The sequence below is a fragment of the Rhinichthys klamathensis genome, unplaced genomic scaffold, assembly GCF_029890125.1.
Source record: "Rhinichthys klamathensis goyatoka isolate OS25496 unplaced genomic scaffold, OSU_Roscu_1.1 h1tg000391l_1, whole genome shotgun sequence".
NCBI lineage: Eukaryota > Metazoa > Chordata > Actinopteri > Cypriniformes > Leuciscidae > Rhinichthys > Rhinichthys klamathensis.
The window spans coordinates 2,984,523-3,000,050 of NW_026606894.1; the positions used below are offsets into that span (position 1 = coordinate 2,984,523).

The following is a 15,528-nucleotide window of genomic DNA, read 5'->3' on the forward strand; positions in this document are numbered from 1 at the left end:
CCTCTCGACAGCCCTCCCTGACTCCTTCCTCTGGGTACATCCTCAGGGACGGGGCATGATGGCACCCGCGTTTAGACCTTGGAGAGTTACAGGTCTGGTTCTAAAAAGAGCGGGACGCGCAGGTTCTGGTCACTACCGCAATAATTTTTATGCCGTAGAGACCATCATTTCTGTGAGAGCACCCTCTCAAAATGAGTCTCGCTCCCCCTTGAAGTGGAACTTATTTGTTGAATTGAGTCTTGTCTCCGTGAGGAGATCCCGAAGGTGTTCAATCACTGCGGTGCTTCTTTCCTGCTAATGGGTTGGAGTGAGGCTGTCTCCTCCACCTCAAAAGGTTGTTGCCTCTGTATTGACGCACAAAAAAATAGTGTACTGATTTGTCTGCTAAATATCTCTTTCATGTCCAATTGAAATATAACAACACACAGAGTTGGAATTACTAGAGGGCGAGTAATTATTGAAGATATTCATTTTGGAGTAAGCCATTCCTTAATAGAAGGGTGAGAAAGAAGATAAAAGAGAAATGCAGCTTCTTATCAGTCGCATAGGAATCAGTGTGCATTCTTCAGATACTGGAGAACACAGAACACAACACAAAAAGGAGAACACAGAACACAACACAACGCATCCAGTTTTGATAAGACCCGAACAAAGCGTTCCAATTATTCCCCCTTCTCACTATAAACTGCCTTTGGAAACCATCACAAGAAAATACACTCAATCTCACTCACTTGCATTACACATTACAGAGGGGTGTGAAAAAGGGAAATTCCAGCTTATTTTTCATCAGTGTTTGGCCTAGAAGTTGTTTGCATTTTGAAACTCTCACTGGTGTGAGCTGGAATGGAAAGTCATTTATTTGGAAGCAATGTGGCAACCAGTCATAGACCATTCATGAAAAAGCACCATGACTTCTTGATTTTCTGATTATATTATATTATTACATTACATTATTTTATTCATTTTTACTGTTGTTAAATAATAATAAAAAAAATCTTTCATAAAGAATTTTTTTACTAAATAATAACAACAATTATGATTTATTTTATGATATTTTATGATAATTTAACAATTATTTTTATCATTATTATTATTATTATTATTAAATAAATAAATAAATTAACAAACAATAGTGTAGTTTGATACACTTTGTTCCTCAAAGAAACTGTCTGGCCTTCAAAAACTGCAATTTTGGCACAGAGAAAAGTGACAAGCTGAATATGAGTCAAGATCATTTCCCCAAATCCTTCCCACCATACCCAGAATCAGTGTGACATCACACTCTGACATCACTGTGCCAGGCACTGGGCTCTCCGAGCGGGACCACGTGACGTGAGATCTGGCTGAGATACACTCCTCACAACATGTGCTGAAGCCTAATGATGTTAGCAGTTTCCACAGAACGTGGTTATGAATCAGCGCTGGATGATTCTAAAGAGACATCAGGACACCACACTGCTGACATGTGCACTTCTAATCAGTCTGAGACAAGAAGAAAAGAAATACACTACCAAATGTTCCATGGTTTTTCTCTTTCCGTGTTTTTCAGCTTATTTTTGGCTTGTCTCTTCCCCTTTTTACAACCTTTGTGCTTCTTGAGACGCTGAGTAGTGAAAGTTGTGTCACATGATTTCTCTCTTCTGTCCTCAGTGATAATCGGTACCAAATGGCGTCACAGTTAGAGTGTGTTTCCTGGAATCCTGTGACACCCAGTGTAAAGAGGTAAAGATCAACTCTTTCCTTTCCTTTCCTTTCCTTTCCTTTCCTTTCCTTTCCTTTCCTTTCCTTTCCTTTCCTTTCCTTTCCTTTCCTTTCCTTTCCTTTCCTTTCCTTTCCTTTCCTTTCGAACATTTCCAACTCTTTCCTTTCCTTTCCTTTCCTTTCCTTTCCTTTCCTTTCCTTTCCTTTCCTTTCCTTTCCTTTCCTTTCCTTTCCTTTCCTTTCCTTTCCTTTCCTTTCGACCATTTCCAACTCTTTCCTTTCCTTTCCTTTCCTTTCCTTTCCTTTCCTTTCCTTTCCTTTCCTTTCCTTTCCTTTCGACCATTTCCAACTCTTTCCTTTCCTTTCCTTTCCTTTCCTTTCCTTTCCTTTCCTTTCCTTTCCTTTCGACCATTTCCAACTCTTTCCTTTCCTTTCCTTTCGACCATTTCCAACTCTTTCCTTTCCTTTCGACCATTTCCAACTCTTTCCTTTCCTTTCCTTTCCTTTCCTTTCCTTTCCTTTCCTTTCCTTTCCTTTTGACCATTTCCAACTCTTTCCTTTCCTTTCCTTTCCTTTCCTTTCCTTTCCTTTCCTTTCCTTTCCTTTCCTTTCCTTTCGACCATTTCCAACTCTTTCCTTTCCTTTCCTTTCCTTTCCTTTCCTTTCCTTTCCTTTCCTTTCGAACATTTCCAACTCTTTCCTTTCCTTTCCTTTCCTTTCCTTTCCTTTCCTTTCCTTTCCTTTCCTTTCCTTTCGACCATTTCCAACTCTTTCCTTTCCTTTCCTTTCCTTTCCTTTCCTTTCCTTTCCTTTCCTTTCCTTTCCTTTCCTTTCGTCCATTTCCAACTCTTTCCTTTCCTTTCCTTTCGACCATTTCCAACTCTTTCCTTTCCTTTCCTTTCCTTTCCTTTCCTTTCGACCATTTCCGACTCTTTCCTTTCCTTTCCTTTCCTTTCCTTTCCTTTCCTTTCCTTTCCTTTCCTTTCCTTTCCTTTCCTTTCCTTTCGACCATTTCCAACTCTTTCCTTTCCTTTCCTTTCCTTTCGACCATTTCCAACTCTTTCCTTTCCTTTCCTTTCCTTTCCTTTCCTTTCCTTTCCTTTCCTTTCCTTTCCTTTCCTTTCCTTTCCTTTCCTTTCGACTATTTCCAACTCTTTCCTTTCCTTTCGACCATTTCCAACTCTTTTCTTTCCTTTCGACCATTTCCAACTCTTTCCTTTACTTTCCTTTCTTTTCCTTTTCTTTCCTTTCCTTTCCTTTCGACCATTTCCAACTCTTTCCTTTCCTTTCCTTTCCTTTCCTTTCCTTTCCTTTCCTTTCCTTTCCTTTCCTTTCCTTTCCTTTCCTACCCATCCCATCCCATGAGAACATTTTTTATACCCTTCATTTTTGATATCCTCCTCGGCTCTCTTCAACTCTCGTGATCTTCTGCTCTGCTGTAATGGTGTCTGTTTTAAAGAAAGGACTGCACTCTTCTCTAGTGTAGCTCTGCACTTTGAAACAAGAGATCAGTGTGAAGTAGGAGCATGAATTATGCTGTGGTGACGGTAGGAATGAATCCTGCTCAGTCAACCAGTCCAACCAGATAGAGTGTCTGACCTTGGGTCTGGGCCATTGAGGGGTAGTGTGTTTGTGTGTGTGTGTGTGTGTGTGTGAGAGAGAGATAGAGACGGAGAGATGTTAAAATGAAGACATCCAGACTGGCTGAAGAGCAGAGGGGAAGTCCCTCTTTCGGGTTGTTTTTGAGTGATTGAGTGTGTGTGTGTGTGTGCTTGTCTAGGTCTAGATGTCCAGATGAACTCTGCCACTGGAATAGGTGACTGCGATGCTGGACAGAATATTTATGCCAGCTGTCTAGATAAAAGATTTGGGTCTCCACCTTCCTCACACCCATTGCCATGACAACAGTGTGTTTATCTGCTGAACGGATGAATGGATGGGCTGTGGGAGGACTGGACCAGCAATGGCTGATCATGTAGTCTGAAATGTGAAGTGAGTCGGACAAAGAAGAAGCTTTATAGGTCTTCAGCTCTTCATCCGTTACTCCCCACACTACAGATCCTCCTCCACGCTAACAGTCCTCCTTCGCTATCACTTATGACAGTTACGGCAGCTATTTCTGGCTATCACAACATCCTTTTGTTAATAAGGAGGAAAAGCTCATTCATATAGCAGAGCTCTCACGTGTATCTTCTTTACTGAGTCTTCTTGGTTTTAGGTTCATGTGCAATGCTATGGAAGCTTGTAATTTTATATACTTTTTATCTCCCAATTCTTTTTTCTTTGTGAGATATAAACTTATAAACCGACTTTCCCCCTTGCAATAGTGAGTTTATGTTTTGTAATTATTGCTTTATTTCTCGCGATTCCATTTTTTCTCTCTTTATTTAATTCTCACTTTATTTTTCACAATTCCGAGGTTTTAAAAAGTATAAAAGTCCAAATTTTGAGATATAACCTGCAATTACAAAAAAGTCAGAACTCCATTAAATAATTGAGAAATTCACAATTATATTTTAAAATCTCACAATTCTGACTTTTTTCTTGCAACTGCGAGTTTAGTATATCTCACAATTTTGGGAAAAAAGTTTTAAAAAAATTGTTTTTTTTGTGAGGGATAAACTCGCATTTGCGAGTCATAAAGTCTGATCTGTGAGACGAAAAGTCACAATTACCATTTTTTTTTTTTTTTTTTGTGTACTCTATGTGAGTGGTCTTGTTTGATCTGCTGTAACTGGTCTCTGTCTTTGGATTTGTGTGCAGTCACAGTGGCAGTTATGAGGCCGACCCCATGGTGTACAGCTGCAGCACACAGTATCACATACACACACATGGTGTGTTCAGAGGATTACAGGTGGGTGACCGCAAAACACAGAGACAAACTCATACATATACAGATTCAACTATGCACACACAGATGGCATTCTCAGAATTACATAATCATAAAGTGCACTGAATTATTATTTATTGCTCATAATAAACATTAAACACACACACACACACACACACACACACACACACACACACACACACACACACACACACACACACACACACACACACACACACACACACACACACACACACACACACACACACACACACTATTAAGAAGTGTATAATGTTTTATAAACACTTTACACTAACACTACCATTCAAAATTTGTCTCTTCTGCTTACCAAAGCTGTATTTATTTGAACAAAAATACAGTGAAAATAATAATATGTTGAAATATTATTACAAATGAAAAGAACTATTTCTATTGGAATATATTTTAAAATGTTGGCAAAGCTGAATTTTCAGCATCATTACTGCAGTCTTCAGTGTCACATGATCATTCAGAAATCACTCTAATATGATGAAACATTTATTATTATTATCAATGTGAAAACAGTTGTGCTGCTTCATATTTGTGTGGAAAACATACTTTTTTTCAGGATTCTTTAATGAATAGAACGTTCAGAAGAACTGCATTTAATTAAAATAAAATCTTTTTGTAAAATTAAAAATGTTTTTACTGTCACTTTTGATCAATTTGATGCATCCTTGCTGAATAATTATTTTTTTTTTAAATCTTACTGATCCCAAACTTTGGAATAAAGGTGTATATGCACTTTGTGTAATGTAATAAAGTTGGGTGTTTACTGTTGATTATTATTAATGAAAGTTCTTATAAAGTCTAACGCCTCAAATAGATAAATATCCTCTCAACAACACACACTCATGCTGGCGATGCAGTCAGGTTCAGCTCAAGGTCTCACACACACACACACACTTCCCCCTCTGCACCTCTGCCATGCGTCGAGTCCAAGGCCAGGACGGAGAGCACACACTCCTCACCTCAAGAGTAAAAGCATGTGTTTTTATTAGTCAGGCCTGTTGAAAACTGTTCAATCATGACAACTCAGTTTTGCCATGTTAATGAATATGTTATTAATTTTTTGCTACGCTGCTGCAGAGCAAGTACAGTCTTACAACTGCCTTTATATTCACAGACACACATGTAAGATAAGCTCATATATCCAGTAGCAGATTTAGGCAGGTGGAGCTGGGGGAGGTGGAGGGTTTCAGAGGAACTCTGATGTAGGAACATGCCTACAGCGAACACTGAACCAGACTATTTTAAGTTGAGCAAGCAATCTCACGTGCTGGAGAATCCGCAACGGCTACACAGCTTGTGTCGTGTGGTAATAGTGTGATTGCTGGCAGATTGCAAGTAAAGGACCCATCAGCCTGCGCCATCTAAAGTTTCACGACTGAACTAGATACATATGCATACGGAGCAGAGGAGGTGCATAAAACAGTCTCAGTAAGAGGACAGTCTGACTCTACTTCAGTCTGTAGTGTGTGACTGAACATCCATCAGTGCTTTAGAAAATTGATATTGTCCAGAGAGTAGTGTGTGTGCATGTATGTTTAGAACTTTACTTTAAAGCGTTCCCATTAAGGCCTTTAAAAGATAAACTGATATTTAACAGGCCACAAGATAAAAGGGTTTGTTGAGATGCAGAACTTATGCAGGGTTTGGAAACGCAGAAGTTCAAACAAACAAGGGCTCAAAAGTGCAGCCGAATTGGCAAATAGAGTTTGTTGATTGCCAATTATTCTCTGTTTTTGTCTTCTTCAGGATGTGCGGAGAGTACCAGGCATCACTCCCTCCATTAAATCATCAGAGAGCAGCGAGAAGCGTCCGTTCATGTGCTCTTACCCAGGCTGTAGTAAGAGGTACTTCAAACTGTCCCATCTGCAGATGCACGGCAGGAAGCACACAGGTGAGGTCCATGTGGCCCGTACAAGATGCACGCTTTTACACTTTCAGTTTGGGGTCACAAACAATCCAAACCGGTCTTTGCTTTTTTCTCTTAAACAAGATTTACAGCGTTATGCAACAAAGTCATAATTCATATGTTAATCTATTTTTTCAAACGTCCAATAAGAGTTTGGCAGACATTGACTGCAGACAGGAACTTAAATAAGAAGATGTGAAAAGTCTTTCTTCATAGCTCAAAAACATAAATTCACTCGATCAGGCCGGTGGACGTTTGAATTCTCACTTTATTCAAGTGACAGAGTGAGTCTGATAACAGTGATTCTGAAATCACAACCATGATTTGTGTGAAAAAAAAACACAGACACACACACACACACACGCACGCACGCATACACGCACACACAAACAATTCTAGACATAAACATGGGGTCAAACAACCCAAAAAGACACTTTACAGTAAACATTAATCATTGCAACACAGTTATTATTATTTGTAAAACCGTAGAAAAAGAATTTAATTCACACATAAACTGATCTAGTTCACTTTGGATAAAAGCATCTACTAAAAATGAATGCATTTAAAATGTGCATTGCTGTAAATTTTATATAAAATGATAAAACAATAAATCACCATGGATATTAACACTAACAATAAGTTTGACATTATTAACTAACATGAACTAAGGGCTTATTTCAACATATACTAATGCATTATTAAAAACACCTCACAGTTCACTAGAATTTCTCAAAAACATCTGGATTGGCCATAATTGTGACCTCACGGGATGTAGAGTGTTATAGATAAATTCGTGCCACTTGGAAAATATCAACAAAGTAAATGCTGAGTTGAAACAGCGCCCCCTCGTGGAAGCTGTAGAGACCTCAGTGTTGTCTACAGGTTTCCTCTAGTCCAGGGGTCTCAAACTCAAATTAACTGGGGGCCGCTGGAGGTAGAGTCTGGGTCAGGCTGGGCCGCATCAAGTATTCCACAAAAAAATAGTATTCAAGTATTCCAAAAAAGGAGCACAACTGATCCAATCTTCTCAATATTTATTAACGTTTCTTCTGAACTGTTCCTCTGAATTTGAACATTCCTTTCTGTACATGATTGGTTCTTCATGAGCTGTCCTTCTGACAGTTGAAGTTCATTTTACAAACTTTCTTTGTCTATAACACATATTTGTGATATTTATATTTGCTTATGTCCTTTTTATTTTCTTTATACAACACATTAATGATATTGAATGTTTTTTTTGGAAGGCACATTTCCTTTTATTATACTTAGAAAAACAATTATTGCTTTTGAAATACAAATATTTGCAGTCATGTCTGCCCGTCTTATTGAATTCTTTGTATAGTGTCTCAAATTACTGACTGCACAAATCAAAGCAAACCTTCTTATCAACCTGTTGGACACATATTACAAGCTCAAAGTGATTATTCTCACATTGTTTTAGAGCAGTGTCTCTCTCCAACACGTCGCTCGCGAGCTACCAGTAGTACCACTACTGATTGGTGGTAGCTCGCCAAGGGGCCGTTCACATATCGCGCTCACATATTTTGCGCGCTCAAGTTCGTAATTTCAAATGTAGGCGCGCGGCAAGCGCGCTCATAATTGAAGCGACGCGCTCGTTTTTTCCAGGCGCAGTATGTTTGTACTTCGCGGTTGTCTATGACAACTATTGACAACAAACCCTCCGTAAGCTGTCACGAGACGATCTATGGTAGCTCATAAGGGATACATTTTTTTTTTTTTTTTTTTTTACGCGGCACATGCAACGACGGGCCGCACTAACATTAAACTTTAATGTCAAGTAGGGGGCCACAAAATATCACCCCGCGGGCCGCAAATGGCCCGCGGGCCGCGAGTTTGAGACCCCTGCTCTAGTCTAAACACACACTAAGAACAGTTGTGGAATGATGCTGTTCTCTGTCATGTCCAGGTGAGAAGCCCTACCAGTGTGACTACACAGGCTGTGGCCGCAGGTTCTCCAGATCTGACCAGCTCAAGAGACACCAGCGCAGACACACAGGTTAGTCACGTCTAATATAAATAAATATTGGAGTTTTGTGGCTTTTAGTTCATTAGATTTGAGGTCATTTATATTCTTCACTCTTACAAATAAAGGTTCTTTACTGGCATCTTTGGTTCCTCGAAGAACCTTTAACATCAATGGACTCTTTCTGTTCCACAAAGGGTTCTTTAGATTTTTTTTAAATGTTCTCCACACTAAGATAAAATGGTTCTTTTAGGAACTGCTCACTGAAAGCAGTTTTTCTTTTTGGAAAACTAAAAAAGTTTTTTGCTATGACATCGCTGTGAAACCCCCGTTAGAACCTTTATTTTTAAAGAGATATTTTACCCCAAAAATGAAGATTCTGTCATTAATTACTCTCCCTCATGTCGTTCCAAACCCATAAGACTTTCGTTCATCTTCAGAACACAAATGAAGATATTTTTTATTAAATCTGAGAGCTTTCAGTCCCTCCATTGACAGCTACATAACTGAGACTTTGATGCTTCAAAAAGTTCATCAAGAGATCTTAAAACTAATTCATATGAATCGAGCGGTTTAGTCCAAATTTTCTAAAGAGACTCGATAATTTTATATGATTAACTGATTGAATTTAGGCTTTTATTCACATTTTAACATTGATCAATGATCAGCGAACGTAAACAGAAGCTCAACCGAACCTGCGTGAGAATGAACTTCATTGGTTCTTGCTGAAGCCCAAACGTGATGCGTAACACGAGAATGAACCTCATTGGTTCTTGCTGAAGCTCAAACGTGATGCGTAACACGAGAATGAACCTCATTGGTTCTTATAGAAGCTCAAACGTGCTGCGTAACACGAGAATGAACCTCATTGGTTCTTGCTGAAGCTCAAACGTGATGCGTAACACGAGAATGAACTTCATTGGTTCTTGCAGAAGCTCAAACGTGATGCGTAACACAAGAATGAACCTCATTGGTTCTTGCAGAAGCTCAAACGTGATGCGTAACACAAGAATGAACCTCATTGGTTCTTGCTGAAGCTCAAACGTGATGCGTAACACGAGAATGAACCTCATTGGTTCTTGCAGAAGCTCAAACGTGATGCGTAACACAAGAATGAACCTCATTGGTTCTTATAGAAGCTCAAACGTGCTGCATGACACGAGAATGAACCTCATTGGTTCTTGCTGAAGCTCAAACGTGATGCGTAACACGAGAATGAACCTCATTGGTTCTTGCAGAAGCTCAAACGTGATGCGTAACACAAGAATGAACCTCATTGGTTCTTATAGAAGCTCAAACGTGCTGCGTAACACGAGAATGAACCTCATTGGTTCTTGCTGAAGATCAAACGTGATGCGTAACACGAGAATGAACCTCATTGGTTCTTGCAGAAGCTCAAACGTGATGCGTAACACAAGAATGAACCTCATTGGTTCTTATAGAAGCTCAAACGTGATGCGTAACACGAGAATGAACCTCATTGGTTCTTGCAGAAGCTCAAACGTGATGCGTAACACAAGAATGAACCTCATTGGTTCTTATAGAAGCTCAAACGTGATGCGTAACACGAGAATGAACCTCATTGGTTCTTGCTGAAGCTCAAACGTGATGCGTAACACAAGAATGAACCTCATTGGTTCTTGCTGAAGCTCAAACTTGATGCGTAACACGAGAACGAACCTCATTGGTTCTTGCTGAAGCTCAAACGTGATGCGTAACACGAGAATGAACCTCATTGGTTCTTATAGAAGCTCAAACGTGATGCGTAACACGAGAATGAACTTCATTGGTTCTTGCTGAAGCTCAAACGTGATGCGTAACACGAGAATGAACCTCATTGGTTCTTGCAGAAGCTCAAACGTGATGCGTAACACGAGAATGAACCTCATTGGTTCTTGCAGAAGCTCAAACGTGATGCGTAACACGAGAACGAACCTCATTGGTTCTTGCTGAAGCTCAAACGTGATGCGTAACACGAGAATGAACCTCATTGGTTCTTGCAGAAGCTCAAACGTGATGCGTAACACGAGAATGAACCTCATTGGTTCTTGCAGAAGCTCAAACGTGATGCGTAACACGAGAACGAACCTCATTGGTTCTTGCTGAAGCTCAAACGTGATGCGTAACACGAGAATGAACCTCATTGGTTCTTGCTGAAGCTCAAACGTGATGCGTAACACGAGAACGAACCTCATTGGTTCTTGCTGAAGCTCAAACGTGATGCGTAACACGAGAATGAACCTCATTGGTTCTTGCAGAAGCTCAAACGTGATGCGTAACACGAGAATGAACCTCATTGGTTCTTGCAGAAGCTCAAACGTGATGCGTAACACGAGAACGAACCTCATTGGTTCTTGCTGAAGCTCAAACGTGATGCGTGACACGAGAATGAACCTCATTGGTTCTTGCAGAAGCTCAAACGTGATGCGTAACACGAGAACGAACCTCATTGGTTCTTGCTGAAGCTCAAACGTGATGCGTAACACGAGAATGAACTTCATTGGTTCTTGCAGAAGCTCAAACGTGATGCGTAACACGAGAATGAACCTCATTGGTTCTTGCAGAAGCTCAAACGTGATGCGTAACACAAGAATGAACCTCATTGGTTCTTGCAGAAGCTCAAACGTGATGCGTAACACGAGAATGAACCTCATTGGTTCTTATAGAAGCTCAAACGTGCTGCGTAACACGAGAATGAACCTCATTGGTTCTTGCAGAAGCTCAAACGTGATGCGTAACACAAGAATGAACCTCATTGGTTCTTATAGAAGCTCAAACGTGCTGCGTAACACGAGAATGAACCTCATTGGTTCTTGCTGAAGCTCAAACGTGATGCGTAACACGAGAATGAACCTCATTGGTTCTTGCAGAAGCTCAAACGTGATGCGTAACACAAGAATGAACCTCATTGGTTCTTGCAGAAGCTCAAACGTGATGCGTAACACGAGAATGAACCTCATTGGTTCTTATAGAAGCTCAAACGTGATGCGTAACACGAGAATGAACCTCATTGGTTCTTGCTGAAGCTCAAACGTGATGCGTAACACGAGAATGAACCTCATTGGTTCTTGCTGAAGCTCAAACGTGATGCGTAACACGAGAATGAACCTCATTGGTTCTTGCAGAAGCTCAAACGTGATGCGTAACACAAGAATGAACCTCATTGGTTCTTATAGAAGCTCAAACGTGCTGCGTAACACGAGAATGAACCTCATTGGTTCTTGCTGAAGCTCAAACGTGATGCGTAACACGAGAATGAACCTCATTGGTTCTTGCAGAAGCTCAAACGTGATGCGTAACACAAGAATGAACCTCATTGGTTCTTATAGAAGCTCAAACGTGATGCGTAACACAAGAATGAACCTCATTGGTTCTTGTAGAAGCTCAAACGTGATGCGTAACACGAGAATGAACTTCATTGGTTCTTGCTGAAGCTCAAACGTGATGCGTAACAGAAGAATGAACCTCATTGGTTCTTGCTGAAGCTCAAACGTGATGCGTAACACGAGAATGAACTTCATTGGTTCTTGCTGAAGCTCAAACGTGATGCGTAACACGAGAATGAACCTCATTGGTTCTTGCAGAAGCTCAAACGTGATGCGTTACACGAGAATGAACCTCATTGGTTCTTGCTGAAGCTCAAACGTGATGCGTAACACGAGAATGAACCTCATTGGTTCTTGCAGAAGCTCAAACGTGATGCGTAACACGAGAATGAACCTCATTGGTTCTTGCTGAAGCTCAAACGTGATGCGTAACACGAGAACGAACCTCATTGGTTCTCCCACAAGTGACCATGCTTGAGCTTCTGTTTACCACAACTGATGTGTGCGTTGAGGAATGTTTATATGAGAATAAAAGTTCATCCTAAATTGAATCTGTTCATCATATAAAGTGATCGTGTCTCTTCTGAAAATGTTGGACTAAACCGCTCAATTCATATGAATTAGTATTATGATCTCTTGATGAACTTTTTGAGGCGTCAAAGTGTCAGTAGTGTAGCTGTGTATGGAGGCACAGAAAGCTCTCAAAAATATAATTTGTGTTCCGAATATGAACGAAAGTCTTACGGGTTTGGAACGACAGGAGGGAGAGTAATTAATGAAAGATTATACTCTGTTTGGGCGAACTAATCCTTTAAGAGTATAATGTACCCCTAAAACATTCATTACATATACTTTTAGCATGTAGCATTAAAAGCTTGAACTATTAGAACGTAAAAGTCACAGTCTTTCCAAAATATTGCTGACTCATCTTGTACTCAGGGGCGTATCCAAACTTTTGTCCAATCAAATGCTGTAGAATTAGATAGCCCCACCCACTAATCCATCAGTTTGATGAAGTATCTGAAGCCCACCGCAGCTGTCTGTCTCTCTGTCTGTCTCCTGCTCTCTTCGGTCCTGTAGGCGTCAAACCCTTTCAGTGTGAGACATGTCAAAGAAAGTTTTCACGCTCAGACCACCTTAAAACCCACACTCGGACTCATACAGGTAAAACAAGTGCGTACGCTTTTTTAACTTCTCAAGAACCATTTGATCAATTGGTTTCATATGAATTGTTTGCATTATAGCACATCAGTGAAGTGTGTTGTGTTTCCTCTGTCGTGGTTCTCAGGCGAGAAGCCGTTCACGTGCCGCTGGCCCAGCTGTCAGAAGAAGTTCGCTCGCTCAGATGAGCTGGTCAGGCATCACAGTATGCATCAGAGAAACATGAACAAGTTCCAGTCTGCTATATGAGACACTGTACATACACACACACACACTGTATATAGACACTCAGTAGTGAAGACCTGTCAGTCAGTCAACTACAGCGGTGACATGAAATGCAACTGTACTACATTATCAAAGCATCCCTGTAAGAAACAAATGTTACTGAATGCATACAAATATGCACTTATAAAGGAAGTTTTGCCATATTGTATTTGACATGGGAACTCTGTCTGGATTATTTTGGATCATCTCAGTTTGTACATAAGAATTTAATTTTTTTTTTTTTTTTTTTTTTTTTTTTTTTTGATTCAGTTGATTCCACTGGGTATACTTAGTTTATATACTTAGGGTAAGATAGTCACTTGAATTCATTTCTTAATTTGGAAAATAAGTGTAAAAATCATATGCACTGTAATGCCTTTGTATATATTAATTGTCAAGTGAAACAGTCTTTCTTAAAAAAAAAAAAAGCCTTTTATAATAAACTACATTTAACAAAATTCTCAGGACATCAAGTGTTTTCATTAGGAGGGAACAATCTAATGGTGGAATAATTTCACTCAATTGTTAAATTATAATTTTATACATGAATATATAATGTATGCATATATGCATGAATAAAATTATAATTTGACATTTGTGTGAAAATAATCCACCAATAGATTGTCCCCTCCTTATATGGGCCTGTTTAATGCAAATTACTACTTGTGGCGAGGGAACATGCTCCCTTATTTAGAATAATAATTTTGTGCAAATGGAGGATTTTGTGAGAACTTTTTCTGCGCACAGAAATAATACGAGGTTAGAAATAATACATAAATTGTATGAGGTTATTAGTCAGTGAGGGCAAATCTCCTTAAAGAGATACACCACTTTTTTTGGAAATAGGCTCATTTTACAACTCCCCCAGAGTTAAACTGTTGAGTTTTACCGTTTTTGAATCCATTCAGCCGATCTCCGGTTCTGGCGGTACCACTTTTAGCATAGCTTAGCATACATCATTGAAGTGGACAAGACCATTAGCATTTCTATAAAAAAAATTACCAAAGAGTTTCGATATTTTTCCTATTTAAAACTTGACTCTTCTGTAGTTACATCGTGCACTAAGACCGACGGAAAATGTAAAGTTGCGATTTTCTAGGCTGATATGGCTAGGAACTATACTCTCATTCCTGCGTAATAATCAAGAAACTTCACTGCCGTACCATGAGAGCAGCAGGCGTAATGATATGACGCAGCGCCTGAAATAGTTCCGTTGTGTTGACGGAAGGTAGCCTATTTTCAGGCGCTGCGTCATATCATTTCTTGATTATTACGCAGGAATGAGAGTATAGTTCCTAGCCATATCAGTCTAGAAAATTGCAACTTTACATTTTCCGTCGGTCTTAGTGCACGATGTAACTACAGAAGAGTCAAGTTTTAAATAGGAAAAATATCGAAACTTTTTGGTCATTTTTTTTTTTTTAGAAATGCTAATGGTCTTGTCCACTTCAATGATGTATGCTAAGCTATGCTAAAAGTGGTACCGCCAGAACCGGAGATCGGCTGAATGGATTCAAAAACGGTAAAACTCAACAGTTTAACTCTGGGGGAGTTGTAAAATGTGCCTATTTCCAAAAAAAAGTGGAGTATCCCTTTAAGCCAATCATTAAAAACAAGAAACTTTATGCAGTGACAGATATGTTCATATATATATATATATACACTACCGTTCAAAAGTTTGGGGTCGGTACGATTTTAAATACTTTTAAAAGAATTCTCTTCTGCTAACCATGGCTGCGCTTATTTGATTAAAAATACAACAAAAATCAGTTATAGTATTAAATATTATTCCAGTGTAAATCAGCTGTTTTCTGTGTGAATATATAGTAAAGTGTCATTTATTCCTGTGATCAAAGCTGAATTTTCAGCATCCCCAGTGTCAGTGTCTTCAGTGTCAAATGATCCTTCACAAATCAGTATAATATGAGGATTTGATGCTCAAGAAACATTTATTATTATTATCAATGTTGAAACAGTTGTTGGTCTGTCAGTTGTACAGTTTTTTTTTTTTTTTAGGATTCTTTGATGAATAGGAAGTTCAAAAGACTTTTGTAACATTATAAATGTCTTTACTGTCACTTTCGATCAAATTAATTATTCCTTGATAAATAAAAGTATTGATTTCTTTCCTCCAAAAAATAAAAATAAAATTCTCACTGACCCCAAACTTTTGAACGGTAGTGTATATATATATATAAAGGAGAAAGACCATAAACCACAAAGATGTGCCCAACATATGACTGCTCAAAGCTGACCATTGAATCAGTGTGATTTCTTTGAACAAAAAATATGCAACGAAAGGGAA

The 15,528-nt window shown here is 39.2% G+C and overlaps 1 protein-coding gene and 1 long non-coding RNA gene across 3 annotated transcripts in view; one reads left to right on the forward strand and one right to left on the reverse strand.

The window, feature by feature from the left end:
• The window catches only part of LOC130070031 (uncharacterized), a 19,876-nt gene extending 15,357 nt beyond the window's left edge, over positions 1 to 4,519 (reverse strand). The window contains exon 1 of the long non-coding RNA XR_008803830.1: positions 4,403 to 4,519. This is a non-coding gene — a long non-coding RNA (uncharacterized LOC130070031). The remainder of the gene's footprint in view (positions 1 to 4,402) is intronic.
• Positions 1 to 13,414, forward strand: part of wt1b (WT1 transcription factor b) — a 26,474-nt gene extending 13,060 nt beyond the window's left edge. The window contains exons 4-9 of one of the 2 annotated variants that reach the window (XM_056234295.1): positions 1,651 to 1,722; positions 4,465 to 4,555; positions 6,329 to 6,473; positions 8,416 to 8,505; positions 12,879 to 12,962; positions 13,087 to 13,414. In XM_056234295.1, coding sequence (XP_056090270.1) covers positions 1,651 to 1,722; positions 4,465 to 4,555; positions 6,329 to 6,473; positions 8,416 to 8,505; positions 12,879 to 12,962; positions 13,087 to 13,208 — 604 coding nt within the window. In that variant the 3' untranslated portion in view covers positions 13,209 to 13,414. Of the gene's footprint in view, positions 1 to 1,650; positions 1,723 to 4,464; positions 4,556 to 6,328; positions 6,474 to 8,415; positions 8,506 to 12,878; positions 12,972 to 13,086 lie in introns of both variants that reach the window. The other variant, XM_056234294.1, reaches the window with a different exon arrangement.
• Positions 13,415 to 15,528: the final 2,114 nt, after the last annotated feature.